The 21794-nt window shown below is 46.7% G+C and overlaps 1 protein-coding gene across 3 annotated transcripts; it reads left to right on the top strand.

Moving 5' to 3' along the window:
• The first annotated feature begins 299 nt into the window (after positions 1-299).
• On the top strand, positions 300-21041 carry CALCOCO2 (calcium binding and coiled-coil domain 2). Of its 3 annotated transcripts, none has more exons than XM_044999612.1 (14): positions 300-400; positions 7226-7414; positions 8095-8197; positions 8862-8995; positions 11628-11753; positions 11836-11994; positions 12996-13123; positions 13650-13740; positions 14928-15050; positions 15878-15922; positions 17174-17269; positions 18482-18623; positions 19312-19340; positions 19837-21041. In XM_044999612.1, the coding sequence occupies exons 2-14, from the start codon at positions 7235-7237 to the stop codon at positions 20005-20007; spliced, it is 1527 nt and encodes a 508-aa protein (XP_044855547.1). In that variant the 5' UTR covers positions 300-400; positions 7226-7234; the 3' UTR covers positions 20008-21041. The 3 variants fall into 3 exon arrangements, with proteins under 3 accessions (XP_044855547.1, XP_044855546.1, XP_044855548.1); XM_044999611.1 differs by having other exon boundaries at positions 15878-15964; XM_044999613.1 differs by lacking the exon at positions 15878-15922.
• The last annotated feature ends 753 nt before the right edge of the window (positions 21042-21794 follow it).

Raw genomic sequence — 21794 nt, 5'->3', positions numbered from 1 at the left:
CAGTGCCCAGTTAAATGGTTAAGAGGATTCTCATCTTGTCACTCTTTCCTCCTAACATGAAGGACCCACACAGTCTCCTTGCCATATCCCACTCCAAAGCCGTATCCCAGGGCAAGGAATGCCTCCATGATGTGTTGTTGCAGGAGTGCAGGGTGGGCGAGATCCTGGGCTTGGGAGCTGCACACTTTGGTGTCCCATCCTATCTCTCAGCGGTGGGAGGGTCCCCTCTGGCAGGACTACAAGTCCCAGCATCCTCTTCGAGGGGAGGTGCTCCGCGAAACCAATTCCGGCCGGGGCTGAGGGGCGGGAGCAGACGGTTCCGCCCTTTCCCGGTGGCTCCTCCTCCTCCGTCGCAGCAGGGCCCGAGAGACGGCGAGAGAGAGAGAGACGTGGTCCAGCGGTGAGCGAGTCCGCGGGGCGGCGGTTGCGGGGTGTGTGTGTGTAAGCCCCGCCTCCCCCCGGGGAGAGGATATTGGGGGGCACCGGGGAGCTGTTTGTTCTCTACCTGCGTAGCAGCTGCCCCCTGCTTTCACTTTCGTTTTCCTGCGCGCAGAGCAAGTGGGGCTGGGCTGGAGGGGAGGGCCCCACTCGGGGGCATCCCCCCCCCAGCCCTGGCTGATCTCTCCTCCACCATCAGCTGACTGGGGGGGGCAGTGCCCCACATGGCCTGGCACTGGGGATGACCCCCCCATCGTAGGATCGTCACAAAGTGTCACCTTGGGGCACAATGGTGCGGTTCCGCCCCCCCAATTCCCTCCCCCTTCCTCCCTCTGTACCCCTTGTCCCTACTTACTCCCATCCCCCAAGGCCTCTATGTACGTGGCCAGCAAGGGGAGGTGGGTGGCACAATCCCCTAGTCCTTCCCCCCTCCCTACTAAAAGTGGAAAGAGACAGGTCTTTATGCTTTCTATGGGTCAGATGTCTCTCCCTCCCCGAGAATCCTTTGGACCCTGGACTTTGGCTACAGCATCCTCCGTGGGCCAATAGCTCCAACCTTTTTGAATGGCCTGCCCCCACCCTGAGATTTTCTGGGGCTCTCCCCCCACTGCCCCGATAATCTCTCGAGGAGCCCCATTTGAAATGTTGCAACCTGTGCCACATGATGCGCTGGTGTTGCACGCCAACATGATAGTGCACGGCGGCAAAGGGATGATGTGTCAATAGTCACTGGGTCCACGTAGGGTTGTGATGCCTGAGTTGGTAAGGAGGCAACTCTGCATGTGCCCCACGTGACTGGACATGAGGTTTGGGTGGAAGGGAGCTATGTTATAGTATTGGGGAACAAGAGAGCATGAAAGGGATATATGAAATAAAGGGCTATATAGATAAGGTAACATGGGAGCAGTCTGTTACCTTTATTGGTGTTTCTAAACTATTAAGGAAATAAACTTTAACACTGATAAAGGGAAGTAAGGTTTTTTAACACACATATAATCGGCCTGTGGCACTCACTGCCACAATATACAATTGAGGTCAAGATCTCAGCAGGCTTCACAAGATGATTATCCATTTATATGAATAATGAGAACATCCACTGTAACGTTGGGTAGGAAAAAAAGTGTAAGGGATATAATCCCTTTGCCTTATTAGGGAGAAACTTCCCAAATGGCAGTTTATTTCATAACTGCCCTAAGCAGTGGTTCGTGATCGTGTGTGTGAAGCATCTGCTAAAGGCCATTGTCAGAAGCTAGATGGACCGTTGGTCTGCTCTGATATGGCAGTTTCTATGAGTGATGGAGAAGGAGGTCAGCATTGGAAACCTAGCAGAAAGAAGTGGGTCTTGGGAAGTTGCAGGGCACCCAGGATCAGGGAGCATGTTCCACTCATGTGGGTTGATGTGGAAAAGACATAGAGCTGCTTATGGGAAAAGGAGACTAGAGGTGTGTCAATGCATGTTGTGTTGGCAGAGTGGAGTGTTCACTGGGCCCAGTTACTCATTTCTGTACAGTCCCTCCCCCTTAATATACAGATGGCACATTGGGGCTGAGCTGGGCCAAACCTAGCCGTTCTCTGTTGCTGCAGTACCCATAAGGGCAATAGCTTCAGGGGGTGCCGCTGAATAGAGGAGACACATTCGGCCCCCCTCTGTCCTTGCATTGGCATATATTTGGCTGCATGAGCCAGGGAGTAGTGAAAGGTGTGGGGGTGAAATATACGTGGGATAGAACTATGAATAGCTTTCATGGTCAGAATGAGGGGGTTGAGCATGGTGCTGAAGGAAACCGCAAGCCAGAGGAGAGATTCAAGTGGAAGAAAAGGGGATGACATCGTAAAAACATCAGTCAAGGAAGTAAACATATGATACTCCAGACTTGCAAGGGGAGTCAGTTAGTTTTTTGTCAAGATCCAAATTTCTTTGCCAAGGTCCAGACTCCAGAGAAAATTATTTAAAAAAAAAAAAAAAGGAAAAATATTTTGGGTCCATTCAAAAGCACTCTGGATTTGGCCCAGGGTCTGCCTATTGACCATCCTGCTCCAGAGTGACAAGAGTTGCTGCTAGCTTTGCTGGCAGAGGGTTTATTGTGCTTGAGCTTACTGCTTCTCTCCAGCCAGTGATTCATCTAACTAGGCTCCTTTAGGACTACAGTAATCCTTGAAAATAAGTGGCGGATCATCCCTCAGAGAAGAGGGGAGGGAGAAAGGGGCTGATGTATCTGAATGATGGCGTTGGAGCAAGAGAACAGAGTTGGAGTTCCTGCTCACATGAAGGCCATCATGATTGTACTTACGCAGCTTCCTTCATTCAGAGATCTCAAAGGGCTTTGCAACGCATTTGATCATCAGAGGAGATAGGAGGGTTGTGTTGGATGCTGAATTCCTGGACTTGGATGATTCTTGCTGTTTTTTAACCTTTCTCCTGGATCTGGACTCCCTGATCGAGGCCCTGGCATATTTATTCATTGGTGACACAATGGACCAATTGGTTTAACTTGTTCAGCAATCACCCATGCTAGGTGTAGGGATTTCTTGAAGGGTTCAGTTCTGGGCCTTGTGGAAACAGTCTATCTGCCGCTGTCTAGATACTTGTGATCGCCCTTTATAAGTTTGGATTGATTTCTTCTTGCAGCAGGAAACTGAGCCATAGAGGGATTAAGTGACTTGCCCAAAGTCACACAAGAAGTCTATGCAGAATCAGGAATTGAATCCCAATCTCCTGAGTATCTTGTTTTAGCCACAAGACCAACCTGCTCCCTCTTTTTCTTGAATCCAGTTATTTATTATATAGCTGGTACCTGAGGGCTATATGAATACACCTCTACCCTGATATAAGGCTGCCCTTGGGAGCCAAAAAATCTTACCGCGTTATAGGTGAAACCATGTTATATCGAACTTACTTTGATCTGCCGGAGTGCGCAGCCCCCCCCCCCCCCCCCCGGAGTGCTGCTTTACCGCATTATATCCGAATTCATGTTATATCAGGTCACGTTATATCGGGGTAGAGGTGTATTTTGGAGAGACTCAAACTCTTCTCAAATAACTTTAGTTGCTTAACACCTGTGAGGTGCGAGTGCAGGTCTAACTTTTCTAATCATGGCAATTCAATGACCTCGTCTTGCCTGGTAAGAAGAATTCAGGGTTTCATATAGTTCTAGGAAACAGTGTTCATACACAAGCCTATCTTAGGATCTCTGGTGCTTATATGATAGAATTGAAAATGGCCTCTTCCTAAAGAAGAAAAAAAACAACAGTCCCTCAGAGATGGACTGTAAAAAAGGGAAATCTTTAATTGGTTATTTATTCCTCCCCTGCTGGGTGCATGGTATAATAATATCTTATTAGTTCATTGCACAGTCTGCGTTACAGCAAGCTACTCATTAGCATTCCATAAGATGTGGCTGTCACTGGCCCTTTCATAAGGAGCAGCCCCAGATTGCTCATTTTTTCTTCCCTCTTCTCCCTCTGCTGATGGTTTATGAACAGCTCAAGGAATAAGTGGCGGGATTTGATGTCATTACATTGTCACCTCATCCTTTTTTCCTTTCTTTCATGCTCTTATAATTTCCTCCCTCCCCATGTCTATTTTCCTCCTCTCCTTCTTTTTTATCCTTAATTCATTATTGTTCTATTGATTGAAATGAGTTGACAAACAGTCTTGCATCGGTGAAGCACTGGAACAACGCATGCAGACAGCTGGCAGGCTTAGAAGCTAGAACAGGGGGGAACTGGGATTCATCAGTCTTCCAAATTCTGTCACCGACTTTCTGTTTGATCTTGGGCAAGTCACTTAAACTCTCTGTGTCTCAGTTTTCCCCATCTGTAAAATGAGGATGATAATACTCTCGTAGAAGGGTTGTGAAGTTTGCATGGCACTTTGTTGGAAGATGCAAGAGAAAGGCAAAGTATTGCTAGTCATAAAATGAACGCAGAGCCCTGTATGTTCTTTGATTGCGGAATTTGCCAGAACCTCAGCTTTCATTTTTTTTAAAATTTAAGTTTGATCTGTAATGGCTATAACAACCTCTAAAACATGAAACAAATGTAAAGCAATGCCTGTCTGAGTCTGTAAAAAGTCTGAAATAATTGGGTTTGTGAGTGACCCAGCCATCTCACTCAGGGCCCTATGGCTTCTGCTATTGGGGCAGCTGCTGAATTTAGCATTTTTGCTGCTGAATTCTTTATTTGGCTGCAGCCAGACACTGGTCACATGTAACCTTTGCACCATCTTGGGCTCGGACCGAATTCTGACCTAGCACAGTGGCTGTTAAAAGTCCCATGGCATAGCCCAGAAAGAGCCAGGGTCCCTGCCCCTAGCCTGGCTAACTCCTCCCTGTCCCAAGGAAACATTTTCCAAGGGTCAAGTGGTTTTGAGCTAGTTCTGTGTGCAGAACAGTTGCTATGTTTGCCCACGTAGTCCTTGCTCTCTTAACATCTGAACCATCGCTTTGTAATGTGCCTTGAGGCATATTGAACATGAAAGATACCAGATACAAGAAGATCCCACTCTAAATGTAGTGCTTATTTGGGGGCTGGGGTGATGAATGTCATTTAAACATGGAGTCGGTAGCTGTCAGCCTTTGTACCTTGATTAGGAAGGCTGGGAAATAATGGAGATAAAGTAATTATCTACCCACAGCATTTTGTTGTATGCTGTGGATGTGATTGGGCAGAGGTGATAGCTGCACCACCTTTTGCTGAATAAGTTCTCAGCTGGAGTACTATTGAATTCACCCCTGTACTAGGAGACCTGTGAGAACCCATGGGCCTAGAACCAGGCCTGCAGGGTCCAAAGTAGGTACGGCTTCCTCACTGCCACCTGGTTAGGGTGTCACCAAAAGGAACTGAGAGGCTAAGCCCTGCAGGAAGTCCCACCCTAAGGGGCATGAGCGACAGCCCTCCATGGTTCCCTGATTGGCTGAAACTCCCCATATGAGCTAGGAAGCCATGGCTGGGAGTTGTCTGAGCAATGCAGACTCTGGTGTGCTTTTGCCCCAACTTTGCTTGCTGTGATCCCTGGTTCCCGACCCTGATTTACTGTCTCTGGCTTAAGACCATTCTTGACCCTAGTGAAAGACCCTGGCCTGGCCTGACTCCGATTCTCACCTCACGCTCTCGGTTTTGTAATGGACTTTGACCTTGCAGTTTTAACCTGACTTGTATTGATCTCTGACCTTTGGCCCTGATAGTGAGCAGCTCACTGTGCCCACAGGTGCCCAAGTCCCAACCCTGACAATACCCGAGTGACAATAAGGACCAATAGTGTCCCCCTTTCTCTCTATGGCTGGCTGAGATATTACAGCTTTTCTTTTCTGAATGCGGCCCCAAGAACAGCCGTCTTTACCCTTGCCACCTTCAGGCTATGCATCTGCCATCTGTTCCATCTAGAACTGCCCCACGAGGCCACCGGGAAGTATTGGCTGGCACAAAATGCAGCTGGCCACCTTCTAAGTGATCACAGAAAACCAGTGTTCTGATCTAAGGTCACTTCCACATGGAACTCCTGGTGCCGGTGTTGACACAGACTGTGATGACACAGTCCCAGACCTTCTGGGGATTTTATCTGAGGTCATCTCTTACCCTATATACTATAGCTGCAGTTAAGATCAGCTGGGAGGCTCCTGCTTTCTAATCCTGGAATTGGGTTTTCCGGGACTTGCAGCAGGATTTTCTTGGCAAGAAATCCCTCCCCTTGGCAATCTGCCAGACACAGAGGCTGGCTGCCTCTAGTGCGTGATGGTAATGCATATATTTAGTTTTCTGAGCGTTTCCTGACTCTGTTCTTGGTAGTTTGGATACTGTTTTATTAACAGTTGCGGGGTCAGTAGTTTTGTACTATCTCTTGCAGGTAACCTTGTGTAATTTATTTTTTGAACTTGTAACAGCACAATTAAAAGGTTCCTAAATAAAGAAACAGGTGAGAGTTCTTATACTATTGATTAATGCTGCTGCTATGCAACATATGTGTTTTAATACTGAGAACCATGTGGCAATTTTACTATAGTGGTTGCTAGTAGCAAATGCTATATCCTTAGGGTTCGGACCCTTAAGAGCGAACTACTGCCACTTAGGGAGCAAGGATCATGTTGCCTGGGATGAGTGCACAATGAATAGGCTTGGAACCATTAGATTTCTATTGGTAAATGTTGGCAAATGTCGATTTCACTGTACACAAGCACACAAACCCACCAAAAATATTTCCATCAATAATATTTGAAATTTACAAATAGGCGAGGCAGGAAAAATGTTTTTTGGGAACTTCTTGCAGTTTGATTTAAGGATATTTGTTTTGTATATTTTGATATGCGATGCTGACAATTTTGTTTAACAGTTATAAAGCTTTAACTTTTTGACTCTCGATGTTTCCTGCCCATAATTTCCTGCAACTGTGAAAATTTAGATCGCTGATAATAAAAAAGGCTTAAAAATAAACCGATATTCTCTGTTAAACTTATAAATAAATAAATAAATAAATAAATAAATAAAAATGGATTTCTGCCAAGCCTAACAATGAGGTATCAGTCTCCCTTTTGAGCCACAAAGCTGAGGATGACACAAAATGTGTTGGATTTTGATGCTAAAGCGTTACAGTAGAATTGCTAATGAAAAAAATAGGAAGGCTGTTGGATTTGCTTCTTATTGGCATGAGTGCGTGTCTTGCATTTCTCATGCTGACCGGCCTTGGGTGCTAAGAATGCTCTGGATGAGGTCCCAGGATTCTCTTGTGTCCCAGCACCACAGGCTGCAAGGTTTTGTCTTACCCTTCGCTTTTGTTCTTGTCCTCTCATAGAGCCCCATCATGGACGAGACCTTAGATGAACCTCCCACTTCTGCTGTCTTCTTGGACAACTGCCACTTCTCCCAGGTTATCTTTAATAACGTGGAGAAGTTTTATGTCCCCGGAGGAGACGTAACCTGCTATTATACCCTCACGCAGCACATCACTCCTCGCAGAAAGGACTGGGTGGGCATTTTCCGGGTAAGCGTGTGCTCCGAACCATTAGCCACCATGTATTGTAAGTGGCCGCTCACAAGAGGAATGGCTTGATGTGGACATTTCCAGTTATTTCACGCTTGATCTCTAAGCGGGAGTTTGAGACTTTGGAAGAACAGAGTAGCAGCTCTTTTTCGGTGGCTAACTTGTATATTGTTGTGTCTGTACTGCATGAAGAGATGTGGGACCTGAATCTTTGCTGCGCTTTCTTGCACTTGGGAGCAGGAATGGAGTAGGGGAGGTTAACGTAGCATTGAGCCACTGTTGCACTTCCTGTATTCTGGGATTGCACACGGGCTAGCCTGAAATTAGAGCTGTTTCAGGGCTAATCTGACTTGTGCCCTGTTTCCTAGGGCCAGTGAGGAATAGGCGTGGTATAGTGCATTGTGCCCCCATCTGCCCTCAACGGTCTTCCTTCTCCAGAGTGCCTCTCATTCCACACCTCTCCCTTCCCTCTTGCTCCAAGGAAGGAGTAAGCAGGCAAATAGTCCTGGTTATTCCTATTTGCATGGACCCAAGAGCTGGGTAGCTGGTATAGGAGTGTAAAGGGGGTTCTTACGGCAGTGCGGGCATACAGGCCAAGTTGCAATATCGGTGTCTGTGAACGGCCACAGGATAAACGTAAATAAGCTGTATGATACCGTATGATTGTCTCGCTGTTGCAGGTGGGATGGAAAACAACCCGGGAATATTACACCTTCATGTGGGCTCCTTTCCCGAGTGACCTCAGCGGTGATTCTGTCGTGCAGCAGCAAATTCAGTTTCGAGGTCAGTTGGGAAGGGATGGGCAGCTCACAGTGTGCACTCACATGCACCATCATGTACCAAATTGCTCTAAACGCCAGTAATAAGTGTTACCACCTGACGCTGTACAACTGTTGAATAGGAATATTGTCCCATACTTGGGTAAACGTCATTCAAGGAGCTGTGGCTATAAGGTCATCTCAAAATAATAGTCCCCAAGTTTTTCTTAAAGGGTCCTTCTCCCGAATGTACTATCAGTCAAGTTCAGCCTGGTGAGAGTGTCCCCTCCTGCTAACATGGAGACACGTCCATATGGCACATGCGGTCCTGCGGCCTCTTCTTCCGCTGCTATCAGTGTAGCAAAAGCCCCTGGTGAGAATCCCCCTTCCAGGTACTACGTTGAGCTGTGTTTTACCATCCGTGTTCTTCTGGTGATAAGGAGTCACTGACCTGCTCCTTGAGGAGTCATTTACATCAGTGCAAAGTGTCAGTGTTTTACACTCACTTTGCACTGCTATAGATGAAGGCACAAGGAGTGGGTCAGTGAGTACCTGGCCCCATAATGTGGATGCTGCTTTGTATTCTGTGGTCTTGGGTCTGTTAGATCTGGGCTTTCTCTGCTGTACAGTTGACAAGAGGCCTGAGTAATTAAAAACACCCTACGGTGGGGATTTTTGTTCCTTTTAAGCCTACTACCTGCCGAAAGATGACGAATATTACCAGTTCTGTTACGTTGACGAGGAGGGGGTGGTCCGTGGAGCCAGCGTACCTTTCCAGTTCCGGGCAGAGACCGAGGATGATATCCTGGTGGTTACTACACAGGTATGTTCCCTGTCTCTTCCTGCTTTCTCATGCCTTTATCTTCTGTTCAAACTCCCTTTACCTAACACAACATGGTCCAGTGACTGCGGCACTGAACTGGGACTCACATTTGTCAAGCGCACCAGTGTGCTGCGTGTTAACTTCCCCATGCGATCCTGGCTGGTGTGCACTAAATGTTCTGCAGTGCACTTTGATGTAGTCCGGTTCTCACCACTGCACGCGAGCAGGGTCTGCATGGGGAAGTCAGAGCACAACACATTGGTGTGCTCTGAACGTCACATCCCCATGGTGCAGACTCTGGGGTCAAAGTCGGAGGGCTGGATGAAATGGCCTGCGGAATGTACATTTAACAACCCGGGTCTAATCCAAGTTATTGGGCTCAGCACATGGGTGAATTTAATGGCCGGTGATATATGGGCGATCAGTAGATGATGTACAAATCCCTTCTGGCATTTGAGAAGTCTATTAAATGAAATCTATGAAATATTGTAACAATAATGTACACTCTATAACACCTCTTACTCAAGAATCTCACACACTTTGCAAATGTTCATTCATTAGCCCTTGCAGCCTCTTTCTGAGGTAAGCAAATATTATCCCCATTTTATAGACGGGTAAACTGAGCCACAAAGCAGTAAAGAAACTTATCTAAAGACTCAGAGCAACTCACTGACAGAGCTAGAAATAGAACCCCAAAGTCCTGGTTCCCAGTCTCTTGCTCAGAAGACCAGACCTCACTTCCTCCCTAGCTTAATGGAACTTAGGGTGGACAGCTTAGGACGAATCTTTTCTGCTTGCCAAGCAGGAGGTAGAAACTGGCATTTTATTTGTCTCCAGGAGCGGGGAATCTCCTTGTCAGTGTAACAGTTTGAGGACTGTTGTTGTTTTACAGACTGAGATCTGGAACTTAAACAGAAGAACAAGTTTTTCCCTCCCCTCCTGCTGTCAGGCTGAGCAAAATTATCCTGTTAAGGGCTCTTTGCAGAAATTGGCCATGGAGTCCGTTAAAAAGTTTGGTGTTGGGAGGAGGGTCAGACCGCCAACTTAGATTGTCAGCTCTTTGTGGCAGGGGCCGTTGCTTTGTTCTGTGTTTGTGCAGCACCTCGCACAGTGGGGTCGTGGCCGATAATTGGGGTTCCTCGGTGGTGTGAAAGAACTATTGTCAGATTCAGTTTTCCACTGGACTTAAGGAGACTTTTCTTAAAAGAGGCAATGTCGTATAGCTAGAGTAGAGGACTAGAAATCAAGACTGCTGGGTTATGTCCCCAGGTGTACCACAGACTGTGCTATTTGGACAAATTCCTTTATCGCTCTGTGCCTCAGTTTACCCCTTTGTAAATTGAGGACAGATACACTTTGTAAATCCCTTTGAGTAGGACAGATACACTTTGTAAATCCCTTTGAGTCCCTCGATGAAGGTGCTGTGTAAGTGGAAAGTGTTTTTTGTCTGGGCTACGTGGTGGGGTGTTGTACGTGGCCTGTAGCTATCTGTGGCTCCTTCAGCTGCTGCTCCCTGCAGCTCTGTCAGGGAGCCTTGAGCCTGGGTGTGTATCTGGTGCAGTTCACCACCTTCCCTGACACCTGCCCCTTCTGCAGTGAGAGGGAGACCCTGGCGCACATCTAGATCGAATGCGCCAGGTTGCAGTCCCCTTTCCGGCTCCTCCGGAACCTTCTCCTTAAGTTCTGGCTGCACTTTCCTGCATCTCTTGATCTTTGCACACCTCATCTGTGGCCCCGCAAAGTCGCAAGACCTCCTGGTCAACCTCCTCCTGGCACTGGCCAGGGTGACCGTCCACTATACCAGCAGGAGGAAGCTGGACAGGGAGGTGTTCTGTGACTGGGGGGCCTAATTTTGATCCTCCTCTAAGTCATGTCTCTGGGCAGAGTTCCTCTGGGCTGCGTCCACTGGCTCCCTGGACGCCTTCAAGGGGTAGTGGGCGCTATCCAGGGTTCTCTGCTCAGTGTCCCCCTCTGGAGCCCTGCTTTTGACCATGTGACCCTCACTCCTGTCTGGTTTTTCATTTGTTGTCTCACATAATCTCTTGACACCTGGGTTCAGTGGCTCCTTCCCTTAGGCTGGGGGAGGTGGAGGTTTAAAGGTCTCCCAGAGCCTCAATCTCCAAGAGCCTCAGTAGGTGCTGCTCCCTGCAACCCCAGAAGTAGAAATTGGACCATTCCTGTATTAACAGGGTGGGGGGTGGAAGCGCAGCTGTGGCAGCAGGTAATGCTGTGCCAGGAAATGATCCAGGGTGCGTTTGGGTAGCCAGCAGGTGCTTGTTTGAATCGAGGACTCAACTGGCCGCCTGAAGTTAATGGTTGTGCAGATCCGTCAGTTCATGGGCCTAATCCTACAAGAGGCAGAAGAACCTCTGCTCCCACTGATGTCACGGGGAATTGAGGGCATTGAGCACCTTAGAGGTTCAGGCCTAGTGTGTGCAGTATTTTGGAGCTTGATTTTGAGCTCTGGTTGGACAAGCTCTCGCAGCACCGGGAGAGGCTGAAAGGGAAGTCCAGTCTCCTTGGTGTCAGTGAAGAGGTAGGGAAGAATACACTGTGGTTTTCTGCAGGGCTCACGTTCCTTTCCTCATCACTGCACTGCATTCTTATTGAACAAGTCTGTGTTGTTTGCCAGGGAGAAGTGGAGGAGATTGAGCAACAAAACAAGGATTTACTTAAGGAAAACAAGGAACTGAAGGAAAGCTGCCTGTGTCTCCAGAAACAGAACCTGGGTCTGCAGGAGGAGCTCCGGCTGGCACAGGTACAGACAAGGGATAATACAGTAATTCAGAGGCCTTGTGGCTGACAGCTCAGGCTTATACATGCCCATTATGTGCTTCCAGGAGAAGATGAAGGAGCTAGAGGGAGAAGTCTGTTTCTTGCAGACTGGGAACTTGGAGCTGCGGAGAGCTCAGGAGCTACAGGCCGGAGAGATGAGCTCTGCCCAGATGAATTTGGCTTCAATTAGGGAACAGAACATAAAACTTGGAAAGGAAAATCAGGTAAAAGTCCAGATGAGCTGGAAACGGGTGACATGGAGGAAGGGAAAAGGGGGAGACCAAAGAAAGTGGAGAGGGGAGAATAAGATAGAGTCAAGGTCTTAGCCTCAGAGAAATGTGAGCAACTGTATCTCCCATTGTAACCAATGGGGGGTTGGTAAATGCTTCTCAGGGTTAGTCCCAAAGGGCAAAGAGAAGAGAAAATCTCCCCCCCACTTCTTTCCCTCCTCCCATCCCCTTTGAGCTCTGTGGAACAATCTTGCTGCAGCCCCAGCGCCTTGTGCTTGGGAATGGAACTGACGAGCTTCTTTCTGCAATTAGACAGGTTCTGAATGGAACGGGGCTCCTGGGCTCTGCAAAGTTGGAAACCCTGGACCTTCCCAATTCGGGGGGGACCCTCAGTGCAACAGAGAATCTCCACTTCCATTTAAAAAGCAAAACAAAAAGGGTTTCAAGGCCCTTTCCTGACAAAAAGCCTTGAAAATACAAACCAATTGCTTGGGTGGAAAGGACCGAGCAGCTGGGCTTCATTTCTGTAGCAGGAGCCTGGTGAGGGCCAAAGATTTGGATAGAGAGAGAGATCTGACGCGCATCTCGTGTGCAACAAGTCAGTTGTGCGTGTATCTCCAAAAAACAATCTCTCCAACCCTCTCCCAAATCCTGAGGCTGACCCAGTGCAGAGTAGAGTGGTAATGATGGACTCGAGTTGGTTATGTTTGGGGAAGGGGAAGTGCTCAAAAATGATTTCATAGGCCTGTCCCAAAACCCCAAAGACCAGCTCTGGATCTGATCTGCCTGCTACTGCTCCTTCCTTCTCCTCCTTTGGCCAAGGCCCCAGTTTAAGCAAAACTGGAGTTGAATACATGAGAGAAAAGAGAAAGGAGGGAGAAAATCTTGTTCCCTTCTGGAGGGTTGTCTGGCATTGTTGCATTCAAAGATACAATGGGGAGCAAAAATGATGGCCATTTCTGTGGTTTGACTCCCATTTACCTTCCTGCACTCAGGAGCTGCAGAAAGGACTGGAGTCTCTGAGGAGCAGCTGTGAGAAATTGGAGCTGGAAGGAAATTTCCTGAAAGAGGAGAACAAGCGGCTGACGGAGCAGAATGGCTGCAGAGAGAGAGAGCTGCAGCAGTGAGTGTTTACACGATACGTTTGCAAATGGGAGTTCCTGGAAGCGCAGCGGTTTGGGTTTCCTCTTCTGTTTCGTGCTGATGAAAGCCAGCGACTGTATGCACAGAATGAACCCTGCGAGTGAGAGTATAAGGAGCCCCTTGGGGTTTTGAGCTAGGTTTGGCATTCACAGGCCCTCAGGCAAACGTAAGTGTGAGGGTGACTGAGCAAAACTGACTCTTGGAATGAGTCCACAGATTATAGGCTCTCAGCCGTCTGCGTCAGCTGAGGGGAAAGCAACCCACAGGGCTGTGAAACAGATCCAGGATTCACAGGATCTCTGGTAACTTCATGCAAAAGTTTGAGCAAAGCAGCAGGGCTTTGGTATCTAGGGTTACTCCATTTGAACCTGAAGACCAGATAAGCTTTTGATTAGGTTGAGAAACGAAGGCCGCGGGTGTGGTTTACCAAGAGCTGGCGCTGAGGGGGAATTTGCGGGGGGCCCACATGCAGCTGAAAATGTTACAAATTGGTTTCCTCTGAGCAGATTCAAAGAACACAACCAAGAAGTGTCATCTGAAAAGGAACAGCTAGAAAGCAGATTGAAAACTACCCTGGATCACATGGACCAGCTGCAGGTAGGCAAGGCGCAGTCTGTCTCTGCTTCTGCAATCTGTGCAGTACTCTGTGTCTGTCTGGCTGGGAATGGAGCTGCCTGTACCAAATTAGGATGGTATCTGAGTTGTTCCTAGTGATTCCATGGGCTCCTTAGGAAAATGTGAACCTACAACATGACAACCTGAGCTCCAGGAAGTTCCTGACAAGTGCTGTATTTGGGAAGGAGGAAGCTTAAGTGAATCTTTGCAGATTTTTCATCTCATACCCCAAAATACCTACCCTGTGCACCCGTGTTAGGTTCATCATAAAGACTTTGTACTCCTCTATCTCCTCCTATCTGAGGATCTCAAAGGGATTTATGAATGTGGAAGGGTTTATTCTCACAAGAGCCCTATGAGGTAGGTAAGTGGTAAAGCTGGCCGGAAAACAACAACTCCATTTCATGAAACAGAGAGGTTTCAAAAAATGTGTTGTTCTGCATCAGAAGGAAAAGAAGAGACTGACTCTCTGTATCCTGGTAGTTAGGCTGGGGACCTGGGAGACCCAGGGCAGTGTCTGAACTACTGGATTATGGAGCCTCTACCCACCAGGCTACATAGCTTTCCCACCCTCCTGACCAGAAATGCCACCCTGGTCCCGATGAACCTTTCCAACAAAAATGTTACCAAATCGATATGATTCCTCTGAAACATCCCAATTTCACTTAAATGGCATTTGATGGAAAACCGTTGCATCAAAAAAAAATTGATCTGCTCTAAGATTACTAGCCCTATTTTACAAATGAGGAAACAAAGATGGAGAGACTTGACTAAGGCCATGCACAAAATCAGTGTCAGAGCCAGGAGTAGCACCTTGTTCTCTTGTCTCCCAGCCAAAGGATCATCGTTCTTGTCTCCAGATTGGTGCTTGTCCAAAAGTTTCATTGGGTTCCAAAAATGTTTCCCTGGAATTGGTTTCCAGACATCTGTTCCACAACTGAATCAGGTCAACATTTCAGGTTATTTATCACTAGTGTGTAGTTCTGCAAATCACCCCCAAAAGCCACATGAATGGGGCGGGGTTTGGAATTAGGATCTATGGCTTAGTAAAACTTTGCCAAGCTACTTTCATTCTGGACATTCCTGCTGCATTATCAATTGCCTGCGCTTCTTTCTGTCCTGTATAAACCGTTGGGCCATCGCTTTCATCCACTCTTGTTTCACCTCAGTCACAGGTGTTGAATCAAGAGAAGGAAATGGAAAACCTGGTTCGGATGGACCATGACAAGACTGAGCAGCTGGAGCATTTGAAGGAGGAGAATCGTCAGTTACGCGTTACTTTGACTGAACAGGTACAGCCTTCTCTAATAACGTTGAGGCTTGAGGGAGCTGGGTTGGAGGGATATAGAGCAGCCCATAGCGGGTGAGCAGATGGAGGTGATCTTATGGAAGCTCCAGGGGAATTAGGTGATGGCGGGGAAGGGATTGCCCCTGTTATAGCAGGTGGTGCTGTTACACATAGTTTTCTCTTCCAGGTGCTCTTTTTTAGCATGCAAACCAGTTTTTAGTCTTGGGGGGGAGACACTTCTATGGTTGGTTGTTGTGATTCAGTTCCTTTGGAAGAGCAGTTGCAAGCAGCAAGAGAATTTGATCCCTGCCTTAATCTCTAACTAGTGTCAATTCTTCGGTCAGATTTGCTCTGTGGGAGCCAGGGATTTGTGTTTGGCTGAGATTTCTGAAAGAGAGAGGATTGCCTGTGTTCTGTTAGTGACCACCCATGTCCCAGGACTGGTGTGTACATGTAAATAAAACAAGGTATACTAGGAATATACCCAGACTCTGCATCGCTGATTTCTGCTCCAGTGGGAAGCTGGTTTACAAAGCCCTGTACATCTGCTACTGCTTGATGGAGGGGTAACAATACCCTTAACTCTTCTCTATTGTTCCTTATTTATCTATAGTATCTTAGTTTAGCAAAGCCATTTAATAGGGTCTAAATTACAGAAGAAAGCCAGAAACAGTGGGAAGCATCCGTTTTCGGTGGGGGATGAGTTGATGGGCACTGGGCGCTTCCCATTTCCTTCTCCAACCTCCCTTCTCTTTTGGCGTTCCTTTTGTTATTTATATGCGGCTCCCGCTCACTGATGCGTATGGTGCTGAAATTTGTGGTCCTATGCAGAAAGAGCAGGAAGTGAAGCTGGAACAGTGTCTGGAGGATCTGAAGGTGACAGAGGCCAGCATGGCTCTTCATCTGCAACATAAGCAGGTGTCATGTCTTTCTTTGGGTGGATGTGGGGGATGGTCTCCAAAGAGCAGAGTGAAAAGTGAAGGGATGAAATCTGTGGTTGTACAGAGGACAGGGTGTTGCTGGGATTCAGGGAGGGCCACTGAAAGGAATGTAAAGTCAATGGGAATACAGCAGAATGGAACATTGCATCACTTTTTTATCATGAAGGGAATATAGCTGGCAGGTTAGAGAAGTCACATCAAAGAAACAGACCTTGCACTTGGTGAGGAAGGGGGCGAGGTTTGCGATGGTCTTTAGTCCTGGGGGAGTTTGCCGCACAAGCTCCAACTAGCCCCGAGAAAGCTCTTGTTCCTGCACACGCAAACTGTTACTCTTGTCGTTACCATTGTGCTTGAGGAGCAAACTTGTTGACCGTGATCTTGAGCTCGGAGCTTGAGCAATCTTTTAGATACCCATGGCTCAGGTCATTGAGCACCCTGAAGATGAGAACCAAGACCTCAGACTTGATTTGCTGTTCTATGGGAAGCCAGTGTAGGGAGCTGAGGGTAGGTTTCATGTATTCCCAGTAGGGTTGCCAGTTTTGGTTGGACGTACTCCTGGAGATTCCATCACATGACATAATCTTTAATTAAAGATTAATCTTTAATTCCTGGAGACTCCAGGACAATCCTGGAAGTTTGGCAATCTTAGTTCACAGTAGCCAGTGTTGCTGAGGAGATGTGCTGTGGTGTTCTCTACCAGCTGAAGTTTCCTAAGTGCTGAAGGCTTCATGCCCAGGTATGCTGCATTTAGATAATCCAGCCTGAGCGGTAACAAAGGCATGAATAGCCAAGGCCAGGTCACTGTTTGCCAAGATGATGGAGACTTCTAGACAACCAGAGAGGAGTCCTGGGTGCAGGCCAGCTGTGGAGTTTAATCGATAACCGAAACTGATAAGATTAACCGATAAGCATCAAACTTTTTTTTACATCCCTACTCACAGTATCACCATGTATGTAATGAGGGAAGTACAGACCATGAGTGGTTTATTTTGGAAGCGGTAGTGACTTAGGTTGGTTAGATATGACATGGTCAGACTCTCGTTGAAGGTCAAGGTTGATTTATTAAACACACACACACACGCGCACGCATAAGAAACAAATGATATCTGAGCAATTCCTGATACTCTCACAGCTTTTCGTTTGGTGATTCCCCATCACTGATGAATCTAATGCTTTTTCTTAACAGCATCAAAACCACAATCTAGCAAAGGAACTCGAGGAGAAGAACCATTTGTTTCAGATTCTTCAGCGGAAAAAAGATGAAATTGAGGAGAAAAATCTGGTGAGAAACTCACACCCGCACTACCAACCTCACAGCGCAGAGAGGTCTTCGTTAGTAGTGGTACTGAACGCAGTTCAGAGTTAGGCAACGTGGTCGGACGAAAAGCTGTAAGAGATTTTGCTGAGACTTATTAAGGAGCTCATAAAAATGAACCATTATTATGAAATAGAGACTCATGAGCAAATATTTAAAAAGGGCTGTCTGACAAGGAAATTGTGGAAGAAAGCTTTACTAAAATGCAATCAGACGACATGGTGGGTTTTTTCAGATGCTCTCAGCACTGGCCTAAGAATTCAGTGGCCCTACCCAGTATTTGCAAACAAACCACACAAAGTCTTTTCACTGAGTTATTAGCTAAAGAATAGTTCCCAGTTTCTGTTCAGAGCTTTGCCACTAACTGAATGACCTTAGGCTGGTCATAGATTTTAAGGGCAGAAGGGGTTATTTGGATCATCAGTGTCCAGTTCTGGGCACCTCACTTTAAGAAAGATGTGGACAAATTGGAGAGAGTCCAGAGGAGAGCAGAGGTTGAGAAAACCTGACCTATGAGGGAAAGGTTAAAAAAAACAAAAAACACCTGGTCATGTTTAGTCTTGAGAAAAGTCTATGGGGAGACCTGATAAGTCTTCAAATAGGTTAAGGACTGTTATAAAGTGGACCGTGATCAATTTTTCTCCAGGTCCACTGGCGGTAGGACAAGAAGTTAAGGGCTTAATCTGTAGCAGGGGAGATTTAGGTTAGATACTGGGGGGAAAACTTTCTCATTATAAGGCTAGTTAGGCTCTGAAATAGGCTTCCAAGCGAGGTTGTGGGATCCCCGTCATTGGAAGTTTTTAAGAACAGGTTGGACAGACACCAGTCAGGGATTGTCTAGGTTTACTTGGTCCTGCCACAGCTCAGGGGCCTGGACTTGAATACTTCTCAAGGTCGTTTCCAGCCCAAAATGTCTATGATTCGATGATCATCAGGTCTGACATCCTGTGTTACACAGGCCATCAAATAGGTATTTTCACCTCTCTTTGCCTGTTTTCCCCCCATCTGTAAAATGGGGATAAGCCTGACCTACTGAAAAGAATTTGTGAAGTGCTTTGAGATTCTCAGGTGAGAGGAACTATATCAGCGCAGATGGCCATGACTAACAATAAATGACTTCTCTTGGAAATGGCCCCCTGAGCTCCTGGAACTTCATTCTGCTCTTCTGTCCCTTTGCAGAGACTAAAGCAAGAGAACAACGAGCTGCTGATGCGCCTCTCTGAGAGCCCAGATTATTCTGCCCAGGTTGCAGTCCCATCGGCGCAAGTTCCGACTCGGTCTCCAGAAAGTGCAGACCTTTTGTTTGGGAACCCGTACTATCGTGAGTTACTTGGCATTCTGTGCAGAGGCTCCCAGGGACCACGTGGGATGGGTCCGATCTAATCACAATCCTGACAGCTCCCGAGCAGGAGAACCCTAATCAAGGAACTGGGCTAGAATCAGAGATGCATTAAGAATGAATAGAGTTAGGAGCTACCAAAATTCCAGCCCCCACCCCCTGAAGATCCTTTCTTCAGTCCTCCTACCTCTTCTTGGCCAGTGAGAGACAGAAGGTGAAACTCTACTTCCTTCCCATAGCTCCTGAGAAGATGGAATCTGTCCATTCAATCTTTGTTGGCAGGAGGGACATCCCCCTACACACGTGGTGGTTGGGGTCTCAGCAGGTTGTCATCCCTCTTGATTTGGAGGCATGTAGAAAAGAAGCTCTCAACAGCATGTTTGTACTGCCTCCCATGTTTTCAGAAGATGCCCTGGCAGCGCCAAAACTCTGTCAGGTCTGAGAGTTGACTTAAGTGATTAGCACTGTGCTTTCTTTCTGCCAAGAAAGAGAGCCAGTTTACCCAGTCGCAAGGCAGCCAGTTGAGCATTCCAGAGTCTTAAATACGGAGGTTCCTTCCAGATTCAGAGCTAGAGCTGGTGCTTCAAGAAGAATCAAGAATAACAGGTCAACACATCATCAGGTTTACTTTTGGCTATGGTTAAGACTTGCATTTTCTGTTCTTTTGCAGAATCCCTAGAAACATATGGTGTGAACGTGGTGAGTAAAGTGGCTGGTGGATTTTGCTTAGTGGTCTGAAGGCGGGAGTTTAATTGAGCTCTATGGCCAGTTTCCTCTATAAGCTTTTAGTTCTGGTCAAGGCAGTGGGTTCTACCTTCCCAGATAGCGGAATGGAGCCCTGGATATTTCAGAATAAGCTGGGGGAATTAATGATGATTGTGCTAAGCAGGAGCGAGGGAACTTTGCTAGAACTCAATTGCAGCCCTGGGCAACATCAGCATGGAAGCCAGAATGAGCAGAATTCAGCTGCCAGATGCTGTATTTCATAATGGAGAAATGGACACAAACTGGGTAGGATAGAAAGCAAAAGCAGTTCTGAGAAGCTCTTGGGCTCACAGAGTCAGTCACTGAGGCATGGGGACATTTATTAGAACCTAGAGCGGCCTGTCCTGTAACTGATTATTTCTAACCTCCCTTCCTCCTTTTATTGCTAGTGCAGATATCTATACATCATTGTTTTGTATTCACCTTTCAGCCCTCTGTGAAGAACTGTCCCCTGTGTCGTGAGGTCTTCTCTGATGACATTGGGCCACATCAGTACGAGGACCACGTGCGAAGCCACATTCTGGATTGCCCGTACTGTGACGAGACCTTTGAGGATAAGCAGGTGTATGATGATCATGTGTACTGCCACAGCCTGGAATAATTCTTCAGTCTGCTTTGTGCTGTCTAGCAGGTGTATAGCTCCTCTTTCAGGTGCGGTAGCACAGACTTGATCATAACCAATACTGTAAGAATATAGATCCTAGAAAAAATCACCCCAGCAAGGCTGGACTCAGCACCAGTACTGTAGTGCCGACCCAGCTGTTCCATGTGATGTGACCCATCATCAAGTTGGGTCAGATACCAACCAGTACTATTGAAATAATTCATCCTTGTCAGCTGTGTCCTTTGTCTTCAGTCAAGTATGGGCACTCTTCAACAGCTCAGTCCCTGTAACCAGTTGTTCAGACCGAATGCGATACCAGTACTTCAGAACAAAGGCTGTCACTATGATCTGTTGTTCCGATCTAGCCAAGTACTGATATTGTAGAACAGCTGTTCTCAATTGTCTGCGTTTTGCAGAAACATCTCTGTTACAATTGTTATATTCCGTAGAGCAGAGCTGAGACCACTAACCCTAAGGCCAAAAACAGTGTATACTGCCCTTGAGCTCAAAGTCCCAACTCTTATTCATGGTTACAGGACTGCAGATCTAACTTCATAATAAAATTGAGTCCTTCCTTCACCCTTTATCCCAAGCCAGTGAAAGCTTTACATATCTCAGGAATGAGTTTAACCAGCTATGTGCATCCTCTAAGGAAACTGATGCGGGGGAGCCTGGATTTGCTTGCCTGACGCTTCTTGATTCCAGGCCAAAAGGAGCCTCTTCGGAGTGCAGAATGCTGAGGTTCAAACCTATCAAGTTCCTGGGATGATTGCACTGCTTTTGCACAAGTTTTAAATTCTTTTTGTTGCAATTTACAGCAAACATTCTTTCCTCTATGCAAACCCAAGAGTAAAGTTTATTATACAACAGAGTTACACTGTGCATTAATTTAGTGATGAATATCTAAATCTATAGGTGTCAAGTATCAGAGGGGTAGCCGTGTTAGTCTGGATCTGTAAAAGCAGCAAAGAATCCTGTGGCACCTTATAGACTAACAGACGTTTTGCAGCATGAGCTTTCGTGGGTGAATACCCACTTCATTGGATGCAAGTACTTGCATCCGACGAAGTGGGTATTCACCCACGAAAGCTCATGCTGCAAAACGTCTGTTAGTCTATAAGGTGCCACAGGATTCTTTGCTGCTTTTATAAATCTGTAGGGAATCCTAATAGGTTTTCATAATAGCCTGGTTCAAATGAAATTAAGAATAATGGATATTTTAAAATGCTGCTTTAATATCTTCAGTGCTAAAGGCTTAAATAAACTTGTATCGATCAACCTTTGAAAACTTTGGACTTCTGTCTTCAATTATGTAATAAGGCTTTTATTTTATTTTTTTAACTATTAGCAGGCACTATACAAAACCGTGTAACAGAGAAATGGAAAAGGTGAATAAACAATAGCAAACAGAAACTACACCTGGAGAAAACGTCTGATTATTTTTGTAACAAATAAGACAGGTGGAGATTCTACCATCCCATCCCGAGTGACAGATGTCCTCGGGGAGTTGTCTTGCAGGTCCTTATTCCTCTCTAAGGCCCAAGTCCATTTATGCACATCCCTAACTTTTAGCACTCCACGCTGAAGTCAACTGCATTGCTTGCACTTACTGTAAAACAAGGGGCTTGTCCTCACACAGCCTAGCACCAAAATAACTAAATTGGTTGCAAATCACACTTTGTGCTATTTCAGTGCAAATCTCTGCACGGACACTCTCTTCTAGGACCCTTTTATTCCAAAGTAAGTGCCCCCCCCCACGGCCTTTTCCCAGCCTCTTCACTCTG

This window comes from Mauremys mutica, chromosome 25, assembly GCF_020497125.1.
Source record: "Mauremys mutica isolate MM-2020 ecotype Southern chromosome 25, ASM2049712v1, whole genome shotgun sequence".
In the NCBI taxonomy this organism is placed as follows: Eukaryota; Metazoa; Chordata; order Testudines; family Geoemydidae; genus Mauremys; species Mauremys mutica.
This window is presented reverse-complemented; position numbering and strand designations above follow the sequence as displayed.

What these genes read in the sequence shown, in the direction of transcription:
- CALCOCO2 (XM_044999611.1), top strand. Translation starts at nt 7,235, where the DNA reads ATGGACGAGACCTTAGATGAACCTCCCACTTCTGCTGTCTTCTTGGAC. An exon ending in AACTTGGAAAGGAAAATCAG is followed by an intron (nt 11,995 to 12,995) that starts GTAAAAGTCCAG and finishes TCCTGCACTCAG; the next exon opens with GAGCTGCAGAAAGGACTGGA. An exon ending in ATCACATGGACCAGCTGCAG is followed by an intron (nt 13,741 to 14,927) that starts GTAGGCAAGGCG and finishes GTTTCACCTCAG; the next exon opens with TCACAGGTGTTGAATCAAGA.